Source organism: Mytilus galloprovincialis, chromosome 2 (assembly GCF_965363235.1).
Source record: "Mytilus galloprovincialis chromosome 2, xbMytGall1.hap1.1, whole genome shotgun sequence".
In the NCBI taxonomy this organism is placed as follows: Eukaryota; Metazoa; Mollusca; class Bivalvia; order Mytilida; family Mytilidae; genus Mytilus; species Mytilus galloprovincialis.
Window position 1 is genome coordinate 97,824,205 of NC_134839.1, and position 23,436 is coordinate 97,847,640.

General features: G+C 32.0%; 1 protein-coding gene across 1 annotated transcript; it reads right to left on the reverse strand.

Moving 5' to 3' along the window:
- Positions 1 to 506: 506 nt before the first annotated feature.
- LOC143065034 (60 kDa heat shock protein, mitochondrial-like) lies at positions 507 to 23,232 on the reverse strand. The gene is made up of 13 exons (XM_076238326.1): positions 23,074 to 23,232; positions 21,895 to 22,075; positions 20,279 to 20,531; positions 19,391 to 19,473; positions 15,610 to 15,705; positions 15,023 to 15,116; positions 7,640 to 7,808; positions 5,055 to 5,154; positions 3,900 to 4,007; positions 3,371 to 3,508; positions 2,864 to 3,038; positions 2,213 to 2,391; positions 507 to 1,606 (listed from the first exon to the last, which is right to left on the reverse strand). Exons 2-13 carry the CDS (start codon positions 22,060 to 22,062, stop codon positions 1,436 to 1,438), a joined length of 1,734 nt encoding a protein of 577 aa, XP_076094441.1. The 5' UTR covers positions 22,063 to 22,075; positions 23,074 to 23,232; the 3' UTR covers positions 507 to 1,435.
- Between the last annotated feature and the right edge of the window lie 204 nt (positions 23,233 to 23,436).

Sequence of the window (23,436 nt, forward strand, 5' to 3'; positions counted from 1 at the left end):
CATGGTGACACAGATGATGCCCTGGCTTGCATACAACTTATAAAGGGAATTTCTCGCTACATTGAAGACCTGTTGGTGACCCTCTGCTGTTGTTGTTTTTTATTTGGTCGGGTTGTTGTCTCTTTGACACATTCCCCATTTCCATTCTCAATTTTAATTGTAAACTGGCACTACCCTATTTAGTATTTGATTGAGTTTTGTGGTCATAAGCAGTGCAAAAGTTTCTTAACATTAGGTTGAGCAAACTCAAGTTAGAGAAAGGAAACCAAAATTACAGAATTTTCCATTTGTAAAGGGGTAAAACTCTAGAACGATAAAAATAACACCAAATTCAAACTTGATCTGTGTTGTGGTAATAAGCATTGTGTATTTGATTCATAACATTTGGTCAAGGAAAACTAAATTAAGAGAACAGAAACCAATTTCAGGACATGTACATACAGACTGACAAGGGTAACACTTAATGTGCTCTCTACAATGACAGTGCATAAAAAGCAAATGACTTCTTATAAAACTTTTATTAAATCTTTGTACAAACACTCAATAATATCACATTCACACATATCTAATATTCATTAACAAACATGATTATCACAAACTATCATCTATAAATGTCACAACTCATTTTAATAAACTAGTCTGAAAAGATTGTTTGGTAGGGGTATTAACATTGGAATGACATACAATTTATACATTTTACCCTAGCAAGGTAAAAATGAATTGTAAGGCAGCAAGTATATTATGTATTGTATTGTATATACAAATTTATCACTTTACATTGTTGAATACAGGGGTTTAAATGCAAGATATTTATGACGATTTGTAAAAATCTAAGGTTTAATTGATCAGAACATCATAATCATATCACTGACTAACATTCTAGGGTATACAGCACAATTAATGTAATCTTCACATATTAGAATCAGACTAGACACATACATAAAAGGTTTATAAATGCACAAGAGAAAGAATGATATCAATACATAAATGAAATCTCATTCATACAAGTAAAAATTAGCTTCAGATAAATTCTAGACATACATCATATAAACTATCAACTCAACTTAAAGTAATTTTGTTCATTTTGTTAAACGATTGAGTCCCTGTTTATACTTAAATAATAGTAGAATTTATCTGAGACTATCTTCAGGCACTCATTGATTCTTCTTCAGTCATTGGATGAATTCGCTTTTATACTGTTTGATTAAATTAATATATTAAATTCCTGATTTAATTGACTGCAGATGAATAATTGACGCCCAGTCTGACTTAACAGCTGTGTTCAACACTCTTGTTTTTGTTGTAATAGTAGCCTCATTGGTCCTTTTGTCTCTGGCGATTGACAGATTTGGATTTGGTCAATACAGTCAATAAGCACACACTTTCTGTGGCAATAAATACTATAGTCTATAACAAGATGTAAATGTTAGCCACATTAGAAGCCACCCATACCACCCATTCCTCCCATGCCACCCATACCGCCCATGCCGCCTCCCATGCCACCTGGCATTGGTGGATCTTCCTTGGGAATTTCTGTCACTACACACTCTGCTGTTGTCAAAAGGGAGGCAACACCTGAAGCATCAACTAATGCTGTTCGTACAACCTGAAAAACAAAGGAAATTTTAATTCTGTTCAGACATACATATCCATTGGAGAAAGTTTGACGAAAAATCATCCAGGAATATACAAGTTATTGCACTATTTGTGTAAAATTGCTCAAGTAACAGTTAAAGTTCCACAACTCTTGAACAAGAAAATTTTAAAAATCACTAGGATGCTTTCATTAATCATGTCTAACAAAAATGTAAAGTTTGGAGGAAATCAATTCAATAAGATTTAAAAAAAAAAATTGCCTTAAATCCAAGAGAAAGGTTTTAGAATAACAAATCCAAACATTGCTATACATGTTCCAAAATACTTGCAGTCTTCAACAAACTCATAAAAATGTGAAAATATACCATAGGACAATCATCATTACAAAGAACAAAAAAAAATTGCAGTCCTGAAATACAGTCAAATCTAAATCTAAATCCAAACATATTAATTATATAGAGTATCCCATAGTCTGTTTATCTCTGTTTTTACATCTACCATTATTCAGGCACATCAGTATGCATAAAAATACAGAATAACATTGTTAAAAACTTGATCCCAACAAAGGCAGTGTTGTACTGTTATCATGAATAAAACATTGCTTTTATTTATGTACCTTTGTAGGATCTATGATTCCGAAGTCCATCATATTTCCAAACTGGGCATTGAGGGCATCATAACCAAAATCTCCTTCATTTGTTAATATTTTCTCTAAGATTGCATGAGGTTCTACACCAGTATTCTTGACGATTGTTAAAGCTGGAAGTCTCAGAGATTTCCTTATAATCTCAACACCTGATCAAAGATGAGCATTATTATATAGTATTTGACATTATCTTTAATATTATATATAAGCAATACCAAACTTCAGGTTTTTTTCTGGTCAAAACTATTGCACTGAACATTATAACAGAAACCCAACACATTTATTGAAGTTGTAAATAAGACAGCTCATTCAAAGCATTGCATTGTGATCCCTCAGTGTTATTCAGGCACAAAAAATATGATCATTGCTGTCTCTAGTGATGTAAATCTTCCGAAAGATAATACACTTACTGTGATGTCATTTAAATTTTTTTAATCTTCCATATATTTTAATAAGATTATGATAAATGAACTGTATGCTGAGTAGTGTAATGTTGATGGATCGTAAACTTCCATCCAATTTTAAATACATTTAATATTGACAAGTCTGAAGTTAATATTCCATCAGATATTCTATGTATTTACATGTACACTTTTTTCATAATTTTATGCAATTGCTTACCAATTTTCTGGTCTTCATTCTCTGTTTTGATATTCTCTAATGCCTGGACACATCGTAAAAGTGCCACACCTCCCCCTGGTACTATTCCTTCCTCTACAGCAGCTTTAGTGGCATTTAAAGCATCATTTACACGATCTTTCTTTTCATTTACCTCTACTTCACTGGTTCCTCCAATCTATTAAATAAAAGACATGCAATGAATGAAAAAAAAATATAGTATAATTCGACGCGAAACTAAATTTTATTTTCTTTAGTTTCTTTTATCTTGATTGTTTCAAAATTTAAATAATGTATCTATACATCCAAATGATGATTAGAACAGTTTTTCTACCAAATGGGTTTTGAAATGACAGTTAACTTGAGATGGACTTCAGTTACAAGACCTCCTTTAGAAGTTGGGTGCAGGTAATAACCTGTACAACATGACCACTTAGGCCTAAATTTTGTTTGAATCTTTGTCTCAATATTAACAACAGAAATTTCGGACATGCCAACTGGCAAATATACCTTTAATACTGCTACTCCATTGGACAACTTAGCAAGTCTTTCATTAAACTTTTCCTTCTCATACTCTGAAGTGGACATTTCAATTTCATCTTTTATCTGGTTCATTCTCTTTTCTATATCTTGTGCATCTCCCTTACCCTGGAAAACACAGAATATTAAATAATAAGTTAACTACAAAGTACTTTCAAAGGTATCCCTTGCTCGTAATTAAAATGGTTTCATATATAACAAATTAGAAGAATAATTTGAAATATCTTTAGTTTTCCAAACCAAAACCTCCTGTGTTATTGGCTAGCACTAGACCACTGAGGAGATTTTAGAAAAAGAAAAAAAAAACTTAAGAAATTGTCAGCTGAATCCTCATAGTTGTAACCCTTAAATTATATTTTTTTTTTAATCAGATTATATATTGAATGGAGAGAAAATATAAACCAAAATAATCAGTTGGGTCAAGAACTAGTAATTACAGTATTTCACAATAATAGAACTCAGTTACACGGCTGATATAATCAACACATGTTATGTATACCTTGATCAACAAAGTGTCATCTTTTGTGATTGATACTTCTTCAAATCTACCAAAATCCTGCAACTGTACATCTTCTATCTTGTACATGTCAGCTTCATCTCCAAACACCTAGAAATATCCAACTTGTCTATCAGGAAAAAGACTATTATCATAACATTCTTGACCAAATATTCATGTTTGTTTAATTGTTTTACTACAGGACACAACCATTTGTAAGAGGCCACATTTCAATTTTTATCTAAAATACCTATTCCAACATGGCAATGACCATAAACCAATCTCGATCTATTTTACATGAATGAGTTACACAGGAGATATTATTTGTTTATATTAATGTTACATCTTATCTACCATATATAAATAATAAGATTTCTATGGAAATGGAAGATCATAGATGTAATTTATTTAGCTCTCTGTTAGTCCAAGATATCTACACAAAACAGCTTGGGTGGAGGAGAGCATTATAATCTGTTCTAATGACAGTATTAAGGAACATGTTGGCAACTGAAAACTTGTGAATAACACTAAAATTTCTACAAGTTATAATAGATATGTTGACATTCAGATCCAGAGTGGATTTGTATTTGTAAAAGTTGTGATAATGATTCAATTATATCTGTGTTTATAAATTTTATCTGGATAAAGAAAAGTTGATGGTTCAGAAACACATAAAATATCAGTTTTAATATTTCCTTCTGAAATAGAGAATTTGTTGACTGCTCATAGTGAGGCCATAAATAATAATCATTCCCATATCTCAATCAGTTTAAGCTTTTTCCTGAACACTATTCACTTTTTTTTTAATTTTGAACCAGGCTTTTTATTGCAATTACAACTCTAACCTATCATGCAAGAAGTTAAGTTTAATTTCAAAATAAATATATATATGTAATTGTTGCATCTAATCTGCCATGGCAACCATATGGATTTCCACGGAAAAGGAAGATGTAATTTATTTAGCTCTTTTTTAGTCCAAGATATCTACACTAAACAGCTTGGGTGGAGTAGAGCATTTGTAAACTGCATGAATTATAACCAGTTATGAGGAGCATATAATTATGGTTATCAACCAATAAAAAGTTGTAATAAAGTCTTTATCTGGTGAGAGAAGATGAAGAGGCAGAATGAAAACACATGTTATTTGTAGATACTTACCACACCACCTGCGGCTACAGCCATATCTTTCATTGTGTTCTTTCTATTGTCACCAAATCCTGGTGCCTTTACAGCACATACTTGTAGACTAACTTTCAATCTGAAAAAGCAACTAGAGGCTCTAAAGAGCCTGTGCCGCTCACCTTGGTCTATGTGAATATTAAACAATGGACACAGATGGATTCATGACAAAATTGTGTTTTGGTGATGGTGATGTGTTTGTAGATCTTACTTTACTGAACATTCTTGCTGCTTACAATTATCTCTATCTATAACAGTACTTTCTGTGGAAAATGTTATTGAAAATCTTCAAATTTTAAGAAAATTGTTAAAAATTGACTATGAAGGGCAATAACTCCTTAGGGGGTCAATTGACTATTTTGGTCATACTGACTTATTTTTAGTTCTTACTTTGCTGTACATTATTGCTGTTTACAGTTTATCTCTATCTATGATAATATTCAAGATAAAAACAAAAAAACAGCAAAATTTCCTCAAAATTACCAATTCAGGGGCAGCAACTTAACAACCGATTATCCGATTCATCTGAAAATTCCAGGGAAGATAGATCGTGACCTGATCAACAAATTTACTTCCTGTCAGATTTGCTCTTAATGCTATGGTTTTTGAGTTATAAGCCAAAAACTGCATTTTACCCCCATGTTCTATTTTTAGACATGGCGGCCATCTTGGTTTGTTGGCCGAGTTACCGGACACATTTTTTTAACTAGATACCCCAATGATGATTATGGCCAAGTTTGATTAAATTTGGCCCAGTAGTTTCAGAGGAGAAGATTTTTCTAAAAGATTACTAAGATTTACGAAAAATGGTTAAAAATTGACTATAAAAGGGCAATAACTCCTAAAGTGGTCAACTGACCATTTTGGTCATGTTGACTTATTTGTAGATCTTACTTTGCTGAACATTATTGCTGTTTACAGTTTATCTCTATCTATAATAATATTCAAGATAATAACCAAAAACAGCAAAATTTCCTTAAAATTACCAATTCAGGGGCAGCAACCTAACAACCAGTTGTCTGATTCATCTGAAAATTTCAGGGCAGATAGATCTTGACCTGATAAACACTTTTACCCCATTTCAGATTTGCTCTAAATGCTTTGGTTTTTGAGTTATAAGCCAAAAACTGCATTTTACCCCTATGTTCTATTTTTAGCCATGGCGGCCATCTTGGTTGGTTGGCCGGGTCACGCCACACATTTTTTAAACTAGATACCCCAAAGATGATTGTGGCCAAGTTTGGATTAATTTGGCCCAGTAGTTTCAGAGGAGAAGATTTTTGTAAAAGATTACTAAGATTTACGAAAAATGGTTAAAAATTGACTATAAAGGTCAATAACTCCTAAAGGGGTCAACTGACCATTTTGGTCATGTTGACTTATTTGAAAATCTTACTTTGCTTAACATTATTGCTGTTTACAGTTTATCTCTATCTATAATAATATTCAAGATAATAACCGAAAACAGCAAAAATTCCCGAAAATTACCAATTCAGGGGCAGCAACCCAACAACGGGTTGTCGGATTCATCTGAAAATTTGAGGGCAGATAGATTTTGACCTGATAAACAATTTTACCCCATGTCAGATTTGCTCTAAATGCTTTGGTTTTTGAGTTATAAGCCAAAAACTGCATTTTACCCCTATGTTCTATTTTTAGCCATGGCGGCCATCTTGGTTGGTTGGCCAGGTCACGCCACACATTTTTTAAACTAGATACCCCAATGATGATTGTGGCCAAGTTTAGTTTAATTTGGCCCAGTAGTTTCAGAGGAGAAGATTTTTGTAAAAGTTAACGACGACGACGACGGACGCCGGACGCCAAGTGATGAGAAAAGCTCACTTGGCCCTTCGGGCCAGGTGAGCTAAAAATGAACATTTTCATCTAAAGATTATTAGAACTATCTGACCTGAATAGTTCAAAAACTTGCTCTCCTCGAGGCCATGCTAACCATTCAATCAGAACAAAATGAGGAATATGAAAACCTTCTGTACATCATACATGCAAAGTTTTGTTAAAACTTAAGAGGTTTCAGGGAAGATGAAAATAGGAAATGTATATTGACAATGATGGTCACAACTTATGGCCCTAGTCTTAATCTTACCATGTTGGTCCACAGGACACGAGGAGAATTTAAAGAATATTTTAATTGCCTTTATTTTCTGCAGTTAAAGAAAAATATGAATATAACAGCTCCACCTTTGCTAAAGAAATGTATCATATACTAAATTGAATGAACCATTGTTTTGTTATTCTTGATAATCTTATTATTGTCCTATATATACAGACAGTAAAGCAGATGCACAAGTTTTAATATATGCATCATTTAATCTCTATTATCCTATCAAAGAGAATACAGAGGAATGAGAGATGCAAGTTAATTACAATTCCCATTTAACTTTTATTTTACAGGTCTTAGGCATTCAGAGTATCCAAGTGATAAAAACATTTGACTTTTGATTGAGACTTATTACTTCCATGATACATTTTCACAGTATTTTGAGATTGTTGGCATCTTTTTACTTATTTTGACACCTGGATATTGACCAAAGTAACAATTTTACCTATTCAAGACCATTGCACTGAGAGCTTCCCCATCCACATCTTCAGCAATAATTAACAAAGGTTTCTTTGCCTGATTAGCTGTTTCCAGAGCAGGGATAACTGATTGTATGCTGGAGATCTTCTTCTCACTGAATAACACTAAACAGTCCTGGAATTCACACTTGGCTCCTGAAATCATACAGCACAATTTTATTATTTTATAAAGTAATAAAAATATCTTCCATTATACTAATAAGACTATTCATCTTTTCAATGTCAGACTTTATTCTCTACCACTAAGTGGTAACCACTAACCAGCCGAGAAAATGTCTTGTTTATCTAGCACTTTTGTACATCCAACAAATTACATGAATAAATATGATGGAGTAGAAAAAGTGCAATTAGACTGATCTATATGTCATGTGACCGACTAAGCCTTCACTGCATGATCAAGTGTTCCATTTATTAAATTTGAAATTTGATAGACCATAGTGGCAGAACATTCAGTATAATGTATTGAATGAGACATATGAGAGGGTCAAAGAGCAGATTGTTATCCCTTTAAAAAACAACCTTGGCCTCACCTCAGTTGACAATGTTTTCTCTGGGTAACAATCTACTCTTTCACCCTCTCAGCTATGTGTTATTTATATCAGGCCATTCATTAGGAGGCGGTACCCAGTACTTTTACCCTCCTATGCTATTGACAAGTATCGCCTAAATGTAGGAATTTTTATATAAGATATTCATGGAATAAATTGAAAAGTACCACCTAGAAACGTGGAAAGTACCAGACAACATGAAAGATAATGAAACCCCTGTTATATAACAACCTCCTATAAAAATAAACCCTATAGAAAAAGAACAGCTCATTCAAAGCATTGCTTGTGTTCCTTCATTGCGTAATGCAAATAAGGCACAAAATCATATAATCATTGCCGTTATTTTTCTTTACATGAAATACTCATGTCATACATTGTACATGTCCTGGTCATCATCATTTAAGTCTTTCCATTCAGATCCCATAATTACATTTAAATAAATATAAATTATCAGTCCGCCTATTTCCCCATTAATACAAGGATTTTCAAAAATTTGTTGACATCTACAGGACTTTTTAGGCCTTGATCTCCTCATTTTCTGAAGATCATTTAAGTATTGAAAGGTCCAACAAAACCTGTATTCAATTCAGATTTTTGTTTTAATTGATTAATCATACTATTTCTCAATATTTTATTGAATTTACAGTTATCCATTTAAACATTTTGGATGCTGAAAAATAATTGATTAGTATAAATTACTAAGTATATATAACTGATGGCTCATTCAAAGCATTGCTTGTGTTCCTTCATTGCAGTATGTAAATAAGGCACAAAATTATATAATCATTGTCATCAGTGAATGTTGCGGATACATTTTTTCCTATTGCAATCTTAAGTTTTAAAATCTGTAATGATCAGTAACATATACATGTACAAGTCTGGTGCATACAACACGGACCCATGAACACCTAATAAATGATTATAAATCAAAATGTATCAAGACACAAATCAAGCTGTCAAATTTCAATGAAGGGGGAATGAAGATCTGGTAGACCGTTATTTTCTTGAATGCCATTGTTTTCATTTTAAATAGTTCACACATTAAATTTATCTATATGACATTGACTTAACTTTGCCAACAAAATATTTAAAAGAGCCAATAGTTTTAGCTGTTCATGTATATAGTTTTTATGTATCTTCAATTGTTCTCAAGACCAGACAGCCATCCAACACATTTCAACCCAAGATTGGTTGTTTGAGTCTATTAATTTTAGTGTTTAAGGAAAATAGGTATACCTTGACATCCTGAACATTGTCCCCCACAAGATTTCCTGTTGTACAAGGCTTTTTTAAGATTTTAGACTTGCATATTCCACTTTATGTTTGATTTAATGTAATAGTGAGCTAAGCATGACAACTCATTCAAAGCATTGCTTGTGTTCCTTCATTGCGATATGCAAATAAGGCACAAAATTATATAATCATTGCTGTCATTTTTTTTTTTTAAATTAAGAACAAAATGAGCCTCTACAATAGTTATTTTTGAAGATCTTTAAGCTAATAAATTAATGTCTCAATAATGCAAAAGATTGTTTTAACACTTTCACTACTGAATTAATTTTTTTCGCTGGATTCCCTGGCCGAAATTTATTTGCACGAGCCGTTTGCCTGACCGGGATTAATTTCACATGTGCTTCAGCAAAAACGACCTCGTAGTTTTGGTCATTGAAAACTCGGGAACCGTAGCGAGTTGTGCGGTCAAATTTTGATAAAATGTAGATAAATATCATAGGTTGAGCGTCCGTAACCTTTTCATAGAGTGAGAAGCAGTTTACCTTAAAAACGCGTGTCGAAAACGTAGATTGATTGAGTCGGAAGATAATTTTTGTCATTGCCTACCGTATATCACTTTCACTTCCATTCGGCAACATTTCTTAAGCACACGTGTGTTTCAAAATTCTATTTCTATGAGCTTCTGAATTATTTTCTTTCAAAACCCGTTTCCGTTTTCGTTTTCTTGGCAATAATACTTGTAAATCGAGACTGTCGTTCACGTAGATTTTGGCCGCCATTTGTTTACGGTTTCGAAAGAAGAAAGATAACTCGGGCTCGATAACGGACAATAACTCTTCGAGACGAGTTGTATAATACCCCCAGCGTTGATATGCAATTACTGAACTAATTAAAAATAATTGTTAACTGCAATAATAATCGATGGGACTTATTTACTCTATGACTTAACCCCAGTAATGCCTTAATTCTTCCACATGTGAATGAGATAAAGCTTTCCAATAAATAAAAGTAAATGAACCCAAAAAGTGATTTTTTTTTAAAGTTCTAAATCCATGAAATTTCCAATAAATTTGAATTGGGTCATGGGGGTTGTATAATATAAAAAAATATTTAAGCATTAATAAATGTACTACAAATAAGCAAACATTCAGCTGTATCTCAAGATAAAGAGCCTAGTGAATTTTTTTTTTTTTTTTTAAATTTGTTGAAATTTAATTTGAACTATGTAGTCAAAATTTAGGATGTATAAGATAACATAAAATTGACAAATACATCAACTGATTTTTGTTAAAGCAGCACAAATAAATACCAAAAGCTGGCAATTAATATTTTATAAATTTATTTTCATCATAGTTAAATTTATTAATCACATGCAGTAGAGGTAAAGAAGATAATATATGCAGACAACTACTGGGTACTGTTTTATTTAAACTCATGATATGTACACACAGATGCAAGTCGTTGAAAACTATTGCCAAAAAGGGATTAAAATACATCATGTACATATTTCACTGCAAAATGCAGTTTTAAAATTCATTGATGGAAAGCTACACCAGGGAGCTGCATGATATAGTTTGTAATAACATTTGGAAGCTATGAAATTTGTTTTAGTTTATAATGCTGCATACTCATTGAATAGGGGGATTCATATCATAAATTTTGATTTTAAAATTGAGGACAATGGAAACTATTTTTTTTTATTTTCTGTTTATATTGTTGGGTTATTTAATGGAATGGTTTGTCAAAAAGTGAATAAAAATTACTTGAGTGAGGTTGTTATACTATAACCATTGTTAACAGTCTATTAATTAATCTTTTACATCCAGCAGCAAGTGTTACTTACATATAAGCCTATATATTAATGTGGTATGAAGATACCTGCTTATGTGTACTAGTCCCATAAACAGTGTTAATTTAAGAAGCTGACTTACAAGGTGACAGCTACAAGACCCTAATGTGGTCCCATTATCCCATTTCCAATTTGATCAGTTTTTTCTCTTACTCCTTACTACTACATGTATATGAATTGGCATCTGAGAGAAGAATATATACCATTTGAAGTCCCTTTTTGAACACAAAAAAGATGTTTCCTAGTGTTAAAAATGGTTGCTTATATTGGCATTACAAATTGTAATAAACTTTAGGCACTGCCGCACTGGTCATTCATCTTTTGTGTTAGTGTGCAACATGAGGGGGAGTTCTTCCTCATAATTTCCAAAACAAAAAATTTAACCCCTATATTGTTTTCAGAAACATACAGGAACAGTATTATTTTACAATAATAAATGATGCCATCTCGAGATTAATCAGAAGCAACAGACAACACCTTATGTTATTTCACTTTGGGGAAAAAATCACTTCCCTTTAGCAAAAAAAATAATTTTTTTCCCCCCTATCCAATTCTGAAAAAAATAATTTTCCCTTCCTTTCTAAAACAAATATAATTTTTTTCACTTCCCTTCTTTGACAATGTTTTTTTTTTAAATGAGAAAGAAAACAATTTGTTACATAAAAATAATCATCTTGGCATCTTTCAGGATTTTTTTACTCTCTGTCAACATTATTTGTTTTTCAAAACAACTTTTAAAATTTTTGTATGCTGAACAAGACTTTTAAAAAACCTCTGTCACAAGACGAGATACATCATGGAAAATAATTTACACTCGATTAAAATACGAATAAGATTGAAGAATATTGTCTCATCTTTCGAAACCACTTTTATGTAAAATAATAAATCTATGAGATGTAACAACACGTGTTTTTATGAACCGCACTATTTATAGACTCAGCTGTCAATTTTGTCAATATCCGGTTCTATTTTAAATGAAAGTGGACTTTCGTTTTGTCGACCTACATACTGCAGTACAGCCTTTCAATGAAAAGAAATAAAACCCGTAGCACTACAGACTCCTGAGAGTGTCTAAAACGATGATAAAAGACTCTGACTCAATCGGTAATGAAAGGTTGACTGTCAAACGGCAACGAGAAATAATTATTTACAGTCGTGCACCTGATGGCGACAATCAAAGTCTCGATTTCAGGTAGTTTTACAAATATCCTTCTCACAACTCCAAAATATACGTACAATCACTACTTTTGTTCAAGTCAAACGACTTTCATGACCGCAGGTTAAGTTTTCTCAATGTTTCAACTCGAAATGAAACTCCTGACCACGATTGTTTATGATTCCGCCATTTTGTTTTTCAAGAGGTTTTTTTTTTCTCAACAATCTTTGAAAAAACATATTTTAAGAGTGTTTTTACGCCCGATACTAAAATATCGAATGCATTTGGTGTTTATCATAACATCCATGGAGCAACGGGGCCAAGAAACATGTTTAAACGTTATTTTTACTGTTTGCACTGTGACCGTCTAAAAATAGAAATATATGTATCCTTAAGATCTACACGGGGGTGCCAAAAGGATACATTCGGCATGCGCGCGGGTGTGCCAAAAGGATACATTCGGCATGAAAGGGTTAAAAGAAAAGATGTCACAACATTCTTAGACTAATTATCATCACTAATGATATTTAACATTTACTGACATTTAACCCCTTCTGATCTATTTAAGCAACAGTGACCATGATTATTGATAGGTAGGACACCTAAAACAAATTTAAAATTAAGACTCCCTCAGAATTAGCATGACCATATATAGGTACAATGTGTAATATGGGCTCAAAAGAAAGTGTTTTAGAGTTTACAGAATCACAGATGAAGCTGGACACCTGGGAAGTGACAGATATACTATTTAGTCTTGAAATAAAAATGACAACTCATTCAAAGCATTGCTTGTGATCCTCCATTGCAGTAAGCAAATAAGGCACAAAATTATATAATCATTGCTGTCATGGTTTTTCTTATTTTTTTATATTTTAGGACAAAATAAGCATTTATCACTTAGCCTCTATTTTTATAGAATAATTAATTAATGGCTCAATGGTTAATACAAGTATTTGAAGTCAAAAGGAAAGATATTTAAGAAATTAGATCCTGAATGCAATAAAGGTCCTACTGTTTACAAATATTCCATTTTGCCATTTGCCCAGAACATTGTTCATTCAGAAGTTATAACTGGATAGAAGAAGGGTCACTATGTTAATAATCTTTATAGAAATACTGATGTCTAACGAATAAATTTTTAAGATATTTAAAAGAGGTAAAAAAAATTAATGTTAATCATAATGTGAGCATCACCTGAATAATCAATACAACAGCTGTTATATAATTTCATAGATCTTAAATAATGACAACCAGTTATTGATCTTGTGTATTAACAAATATGCGGCATGTTACCTACTGTGAATATTTAGCAAATCATGCAGCATGTTACCTACTGTGAATATTTAAAAAAATTGTGTGGCATGTTACCTACTGTGAATATTTAGCAAATCATGTGGAATGTTACCTACTGTGAATATTTAACAAATCGTGCGGCATGTTACCTACTGTGATTATTTAACAAATCATGTGGCATGTTACCTACTGTGATTATTTAACAAATCATGCGGCATGTTACCTACTGTGAAATTTTTCAAGTGAATTTTACAGGATTTTTCTCAAGATCGCAAAAATTAAAATCCCATTTTGGTCTAAAATGACCAAATCACAATAATAAATGCACGCAATAATTTCTGAATTTACAGTATTCTTATTTTTCATTAAAAAAAAAGAGGTCCTTTCACCCTTTCTATATAAAACTGATGGCTCATTCAAAGCATTGCTTGTGTTCCTTCATTGCAGTAAGCAAATAAGGCACAAAATTATATAATCATTGTCATCAGTTGCAGATACAAATGTCAACCTAGAAAACTATTTTCAATAATTTTTTTAATAAATAAGCTATAACATTAAACTTAGACAATCTCCATGGAAATGCGATGTTTTTATACTAATAATCTGCATACCAAATTTCATTGACCTACCAGTAGTATTACTCTTAAACTGACCTAATTACAAACTAATACATTCTTAAGCCTCCCCTACAACAACATGCCTTAGTCCCTTTTTTACTTCAAGACAAAAAGATACGCCCTGGTAACTCATATTTCAGCTGACTTTTTATTTAAAAGAATATCTACTTATAATTCCCCTAATTCATAATTTCCAACATTCTGCCAAGGTACTTGTTTTTTTTTTTTGCAATTTAAAAAAGAACAAAGCAATATGTTTTATAATATCATATGTACAAAATATACCACAGATATCCAATTATGCTCTATTTAACCCAACTGAGTGTGTATATATCCCTACAATATCTAGGGTGTATAGCTAGGTAACATGTGCTGTGTACTGTGTCAACTTTTACATCATTAGTATAAATTTTAACAGTTAAAATAGTATAATTGCTTATAAATATGTTACATCAGACATATACAGACAGATTACAAAATCAGCCCTATTAGAATAGCCTGGTGTAGTTACTATTGCACCTATAATGTTCCAGCCAATGTACAACAACAAAGGACGGCGTAGGTCGGTGCTGGGAGATTTTTTTTTAACTAAAAAAACTTTTTAATAATGTCTTGATAGATTTTTTTACAAAATGAACATAATGAAAGCTAACCTTTAGCGGTATTCATGAAATATGGAGAAATATATCCTCTGTCAAATTTCATTCCTTCAATGGTCTCCAACTCATCTTTCAATGTCTTTCCATCCTAGAAATGACAAGTGCAATATAAACTGTAAAATGCATATACACGAACAAAAAAGTGCATGCATGAAAAAAGGTTGCTCAATAATATTTGTTCGTAATTAGTCAGAAATATTTAGCCATTAAGGATAGATCTGAAAATAGATTTTCAAATATTTTTTTTTTATAAATGCTTAAAAAAGGGTGCAAGGACAATCCTTCCTGGAGCTATGACCTATTTCCTCTTATTTTTTTAATTAATGTTGTTTACTACAGTGTGATACTTTTTTTAATCTATCTGCATGTCTGGATCATTCAAACCTCTATATAAATGAGATGGATCACATTCTCTGGTTAAAAGCTTAAATGTAAGTGATAGAAAAAGACTTTTGTGCTACTTGGTTGTTACATGACAGATAGTCGTTTGATAATTTATCATGTATAATAAGGGCATTTAAGCTACATCGAAAGTTAGTCAACTTTTAAAATTTCATTTGTACTTCATGAGAGAGACTTACTTTGACTGTTATGACTCCGTCACGACCCACTTTTTTCATGGCATCAGATATTAAGGAACCAACTGTCTTATCACCATTGGCTGAAATTGTAGCTACCTGCAAGATAAGAAATGCACATAAAATAACTATTTCCATTTTCAACTTGGACTGATTATGTGTTTAACTTTGATTGTACATAATTTGATTACTTTTATGTTACATCTTATCTACCATATATAAATATTAAGATTTCTATGGAAATGGAAGATCATAGATGTAATTTATTTAGCTCTCTGTTAGTCCAAGATATCTACACAATAAACAGCTTGGGTGGAGGAGAGCATTATCTGTTCTAATCAGTAATAAGAAACATGTTTGCAACTGAAAACTTGTGAATAACACTAAAATTTCTACAAGTTATAATAGATATGTTCTCATTCAGATCCAAAGTGGATTTGTATTTGTAAAAGTTGTGATAATGATTCAATTATATCTGTGTTTACAAATTTTATCTGGATAAAGAAAAGTTGATGGTTCAGAAACACATAAAATATCAGTTTTAATATTTCCTTCTGAAATAATTAGATAATGTGTTGACGGCCATAAAAATAATCATATCTGTATCTAAATTGGTTTAAGTTTTATCCTGAACATTCTATTCCCTTTTTTAAAAATTTTGAACGAGTCTTTTTAATGTTCTAGATAATAGTTCAAGTTCAATTTCAATATATATATATACATGTAATTGTAGCATCTAATCTGCCATGGCAACCATAAGGATTTCCACGGAAAAGGAAGATGTAATTTATTTAGCTCTTTTTTAGTCCAAGATATCTACACTAAACAGCTTGGGTGGAGTAGAGCATTTGTAAACTGCATGAATTATAACCAGTTATAAGGAACATATTCATGTTGTTAAAAGCCAACAAATCTATATAAACAGGCAGAGATAAACTTGTATACTTTATACTTGAGTTTGATTGGACACATCAAATAATCAAATATACCTATATACAAATAACTCTACCTACTAAATATGTTTGCAGATGTCAATCTTAATTACAATGCTTGAGCAAACATTAATACATACAAAGCAAGCCTACCAAACTCTTACTCTGCATGCATTATGAAATTGACTAAGTTAAACACAAATGATCCCAATTTTCTCAGTTGATAAGTAGTAAAAGAAAGGGGTATTATGGTTGAAATATACATGTTATAATTACGGTAAAAAAAACTTTGATATAGTTTATATTAGTTTTTCTGTACTACACAAGTACAACAGATGTACAAATAATCATCCAAAAAAAACTGTTTGATTTAGCTGCACTTAGAAAGTGTCAAAACACCAAAGTCAGGACACAAAGCGGGTACAGCAAACATGTACATTATTTGTAGGAAAAGCAGTCTATTTTTTTTTTAATGTAAATTCCTACATTAAATAAAGATAACATTTAAAGGGACACTAGCTGCCAAATTCATGTTCACCGATTTGACTCAAATTCTCATATTTTATTTATAACATGAATGTAAAACATTTTTCCAAACTATCAAAAGTATAAAATAAATAATTTACAGGACATGGTCTCAATAAGATGTAGCTTCGTTTTGTGTGCATTTTAGCCAAGACGCCATCTAATTAACTATCGAGTTAACCTTCTATGATGATATAAGTGATGTAAACATAAACAAAGATATAAATAGATTAAGCAACTTGTACAATTGGATTTTTATAGGTCTGTTAAATTTTGTATTATAGATTAAAAATTTATGTTTATCGTCATTTTTACCTTTATAAGAATGATTGTTTGTGGATCGAATCAGTCCATCAAATTATTTAACTTAGTTTCACTTTCAATGTTGACATTCTTTTCCTTTAAACAACTGTACACGGACAATGCAGGTGTTATTTTATCTCTTTCTACAGGTTTAAATTGGAGTTCACATGAATACTGATTTAATGAGGTTGAATTATTCACTTGCACGTGAATAATTCATTATCAATGTTTATAAGCTTGATTTGACAAAATTGAACCATTTTAGCTGATAAAAGAAAATTGTTATTTCACTATTTCACTTTCATTAATGATTGAACAAAAAAAATCATACATTAGATTTTGTATATATCTCCTAGCTAGTGCCCCTTTAATGTCTATACAACACTCATCTTAAATTATCAATCCTAAAAGAAAAATTGCTGGTGCTATAGCATGGTCCCATTCTGGTTATTTGTTAGGCTACACCATGCTTAGCTTGGCCTTACAGCTCTTTTCATAATGCTAGCGAGACACGTGTTTGGATAACTTGCTTGCTTTGTATAAATGTTTGCTTAAGCATTGTATGTGTAATTAAGATTTACATCTGCAAACAATACAAGTAGGCTGCGTTTAACCTGTGTATGGGTAAATTTGATAATTTGATAATTTCCAATCAAATTTAAATATATTTAATGTATACAAGTTTAAATGCGCCTTTTAATGTTGTTTTCAGATGTCAATCTTAATTACAATGCTTGAGCACATATTGAAACAAACAAAGCAATCGAACTAAAACAAACCTTTGTCTTGTTTGCATTATGAAAAGAACTGTTATATCAATTTCAACATAAATACTGTTGCATCTTTTCTGCCATGATAATCATAAGATTTCCACAGAAAAGGAAAGATGTAATTTATTTAGCTCTGTTTTAGTCCAAGATATCTACACTAAACAGCTTGGGTGGAGTAGAGCATTTGTAAACTGTGCAAATTATAACCAGTAATAAGGAGAATAATCATATTGATATCAACCTATAAACAGTCAGTAATTGGGTATTGACATGATTTAATGCTTGGCTTTCTATTTAAATGAATATAGATGAGCAAGAGTGCTGTTTTTTTTTAAACACGGTTGTACGTGACGTCCATTAGGTGTTCATAAAAATTACCCAAAGAAAAGGCTAGTTGGGGGAATTAGAAGTCCCTTCCTCCCATTTAATGGAATAACATTATCAATTTTGATTTTTTAAAATTTTAAATAAAGGGACATTTCACTGAGGTAAAGTAACCGTAGCCTATTATCATTTAGTTGTTACATTAAATTGCTTATGTGACTTTTTACTGTTTTATTTCTGAAATGAAGATCTTGTCTTCTACAGGGTTTTCTAATTTCAAATTTCACATGCAATACAAGCATTGGCCAAAATTCCAATATAAATTCTGTTACATCTTATCTGCCATGATAATCATAAGATTTCCACGGAAAAGGAAAGATGTAATTTATTTAGCTCTTTTTTAGTCCAAGATATCTACACTAAACAGCTTGGGTGGAGTAGAGCATTTGTAAACTGCAAGAATTATAACCAGTTATAAGAAGCATATTCATTCTGGTAATATTTGTGACATTGAAATATATGCAGTGCAAGTTTCATTACATTTGGTTGAGAAAAACTAAAAGTTGGGTACCGTAACGAAAACTAATTATGGGACTTGCATACAGCTAAATGTCAACTGTTACATCAAATTTGAACAGACCCAATGATGGATATGAATGGAAAGAGGGAACAAGATTCTACAATAATTGCATCATGTATTATATATGCTCTCAGATTTCCAAACTTGCAAGAGCTTCCAGGCCACTGAGTAGTAAAAATTTATATTTTTGAGCCATGCTTATTATATACACTAATCATATAACTCAGAATTATAGATTCTAAAAATCATTCTGTTTGATATATGATTAATAGTAAATTTAGAGTATTATTATGTTTATTTTATCTTTCTGATCCCCATCGTTTCTCCCTCTTTATGTACAGATTAGTTACCTGTGATATTTCTTCAGGGGTGGTAACTTGTTTTGACATTGATTTGAGGTGAGCCACCGCAGCATCTACAGCCATCATTACTCCTGTTAAAAACATTCACATAAATTGTAAAAAAAAGTCAGAAAATACTTATGCAATTAAAATGAAAGCACCTGCTGTCAGAGACAAATGTTAATATGACCCGGCTGAAGAATAGAAATCACATAGTGGAACAAGACTAGGTGTAAAACCTTCATAGTAAATGTTGTGTGAATTTACCTTGAGTAATATTGACCGAAACAGTTGATTCAATATTTGTTAAATGTCTACCTTGAAAAAAAGAAAGTTAAAAAGGCAGTTAATCCAATAATTGTTACTTATAATGAAAAAAAAAAATTGTCTACTTAAATTTTAAAAAGACAACTATCCTTGTTCTAATTATTTTAACACATTTATAGAATGTCACAACAGATTGTTTTAAGCAAACAGTACTATACCTGTTTGCTTAGACAATCTCTTGTTGTCAATGTAGCACTTAAGAACACCTTCTATAATACAACAATTATAGCAGGGAAGAATAGTGCATTCTGATATTTCTGGTCACTGATCAATACTTTAATACAATGAAATTTATAATCAGGGCCAAATATGGCCCTTACTGAACTTGCTCCTTTCTGGTCATCTATGGCACTTTTATAATAAACTTGAGTTCAGAGATTTTAAACCAACGGAGTTACTCTCATCAGGTCAAAGTGCAATAACATTTTACTGGGACTGATCAAATGTTGATTTTGCCAGAGTTGTCAACACAATCATGATCAACTATATAGTGTATCAAAAATCACAATATTCAAATGAAATGATCAATATGGTTACTTAACCTTCCTATATATTTAATAAATAATCTACCTCGTCTTATTTCAATTGGATTTGCTCCTTTGCTGATCTTTTCAAACCCTTCCTTGGCTATAGATCTGGCCAGTACAGTTGCTGTGGTAGTTCCATCTCCAGCCTCTTCATTGGTGTTGTTAGCCACATCTTGTACCAGTTTAGCCCCTATGTTCTGATACTTGTCCTTTAGTTCAATAGATTTGGCAACTGTTACTCCATCTTTGGTTATTTTTGGAGACCCCCAACTTTGTTCAATGATTACATTTCGACCCTGAAATAAAGGTTTCAAAAATTAAAGAACCTTAGTGAGCGTGCTCACATACCCAACATTGTCACTGGAGAAATAAAATAACTAAGAAAAATAATTGAATCATAATTTCCTGTCAATATGCACATCTACATCATGTACATAGTGTGTCCTTATTATCTACAAAGTTTCATTAAATTCTATTGTGTGGTTTCAGAGGAGTTGTAATGACAAACTGTTGCAGTAGTATCTTTAAGCAAATAAGTTCAAAGGGGCAAAACTCCTAGAAAAAAAATTGAATCGTAATTTCCTGTTGATATGCATATCTGCATAGTATGTCCTTATTATCTACAAAGGTTTCATGAAATTCTGTTGTGTGGTCTCAGTGGAGTTGCGATGACAATCTGTTGCAGTAGTATATTGAAGCAAATAAGTTCAAAGGGGCTCAACTCCTAGAAAAAAATTGATTCTTAATTTCTTGTCCTTATTTATATCTACAAAGGTTATATGAAATTCTGTTGTGTGGTTTGAGAGGAGTTGCGATGACGAGAAACAGGACTGACGGACGGATAGACAGACAGACTGGGCAAAAACGTTATACCATGCGCGGGAATTTGCGTGGGGTATAATAAAGAAGAAAAACAGTGTGTTTGTTAATGGTACACCAACTTGCCCCGATTTTTGAAAGCAGACTGACCAACTTTTGGGTTTTTAAGATACATGAACCAGAATTTGAAATGAACTAAAAATTTCCATTTCATGGGATACTCCCAAATGGTTTGTCTGGTTTAAAAATTCAAAAGGTGATTGAGCTGCTGATCATTTATACCACATCAGAGTTGCTGTTATCTGTTTTAGTTTTTGACTAGTCAAAACTGCATTTGTATATGATCAAGATTCTACATGTATATTTTGCAACTGAAGTTGTCTGATGATGAATTAAATCCCCCATACATTGTTCAAGATACTTTATCTTATGGAACATTCAGGTAATGATTAGTTAAATTTGAGCCAGTAAATTCAGGAAAAATTTAACATTTATGACAAAATGAGTTTAATTTATTTTTAAAAAGAAATTACTCCTACAAGAGATCATTACACAATTTCTGCCAAGTTTGACTTATTAGTAGATCTTATTGCTCTACAGTTTTATTGTTTAAAATTTCTCTATCTGTTAGTTTTAAAAATAATGATGAACAAAAACTGAAATTTGCAAAACCTGATATTTCAGGGGCAATAACTGTGCAGTCTGACTTTCTGAAAATTCCTCTGATGTTGGACATAGACCTGTTGATCATTTTCATCCAGTCAGATCTGCTTTAGCTGCTAAAATAGTCCCTTTACCATTTGATTCAACAAATTTGAACTCTAAATATAATGAATATACCTTTGGTCCCATTGTAACAGCAACTGCATCTGCCAACAAATCAACACCTTGAAGCATCATAGCTCTTGCATCTGCTCCAAACTTTATCTCTTTGGCATAAGTTCTGACAAGTGCAGGAGACATTCTCCTTGAAAGGGCAGGGCGAAGAATACTTGGTAATCGGTACATCTTCAACTCCTATCTGTAATTGAGAAGTTGACCTTGACCTTAACCCTTGTTGCTTCAAATCAAATATGTATATTTCTTTTTCATCCACAAATGCATTATCAAATCAAGGTTGATATAAGGCTTATTTAAAGTGAACAAATGGCTCAAAAGATATCCAGAAAAATTATGCCCAAATTCCAGACTATCAATAGCTGCTATGATCTGGAGTTTTGACCCCAAAATTCATGACTATTGGACTATTCATCTTTTCATTTGGGGCGGAATTCAATCAAAAGTATGGTATAAGTAGGACCTTAAATTCTAAAGGTTGAAATCAGATGACCAAAATGTATACCAAATTTCCAGCTACATGTACCAATAGCTGTAAATTGAGACCTTGACCTCTAATATTGAGTTATTCCTATTTCCTTGAACACCAATATCAACCCATCTTCACAGATTTATTTTATGGCTCAATTTCTTTTCTCATAATAAAAACATTGATAACTGTAAAATTTCATAGGTAAAAACTCATGCACTGATCTTCATTGCTGAAAAGAAATCTGTAAGATACATGTTCATGTTGATTTTTATGCAACTTATTGATTACTTATTAAGTAACTGCAAATGACGTCAAGGCCATAACAAGTCTTAACTGAAATGGGTGGGATGCACCCAAATACACCTTATCTTTTTACTATGAACATTCCCGACGGTCAGTATTTAGAATGAATAGTAATCATTTTGTCTGATGAAATAACGTCTCCCTTTCCAGAACATGGTTCAAAGTTGATTGACCATATAAACGTTATTAACACTGACTTTAGACTTGAGATGTAGCATGTATGCAATAATAGTAATTGAATGTAAGCTTAACGCAAAGCCGACCTACAGGACAAACAGTAGACAAAGATGCATGCTTGGCGTTGTCGTTGACCCACGTGGTTGTAGTCGGACTTTTAAGTTGTTACGCAATTAAATTCAACCACTTGCTGCTTTTGATATAAATTTATATGCAATAATAAGGTTTACCTTAATTAAATATTCTGTTAGTGTGTAATGACTTTTCTGTGTATTTTAAATGCCTTGTCCTTCAAATACTGCTCTGCTGGATCGCATGTATGCTGAGGCAGTGTGGCTGATGGTAACCGGAACTTGCAAATATATTTCTAGCATGCGTAAAGGATACAATGGGCCCTTCAGCAGGTATATTTGAATTTATTCTTCAACAAGTTAAGATAAATATGGTCATTACGAAAAAAAAAATAAAGGAAATAATGAACTGGCCACAAATTAATTTCCAATATCCAACTTGATTTGTGTATGTTACCCTAAAGCCGTGAAAATGGTTGTTATTTAGCGTATTATCATAAACCTGCCGATTGCAGGGCACAT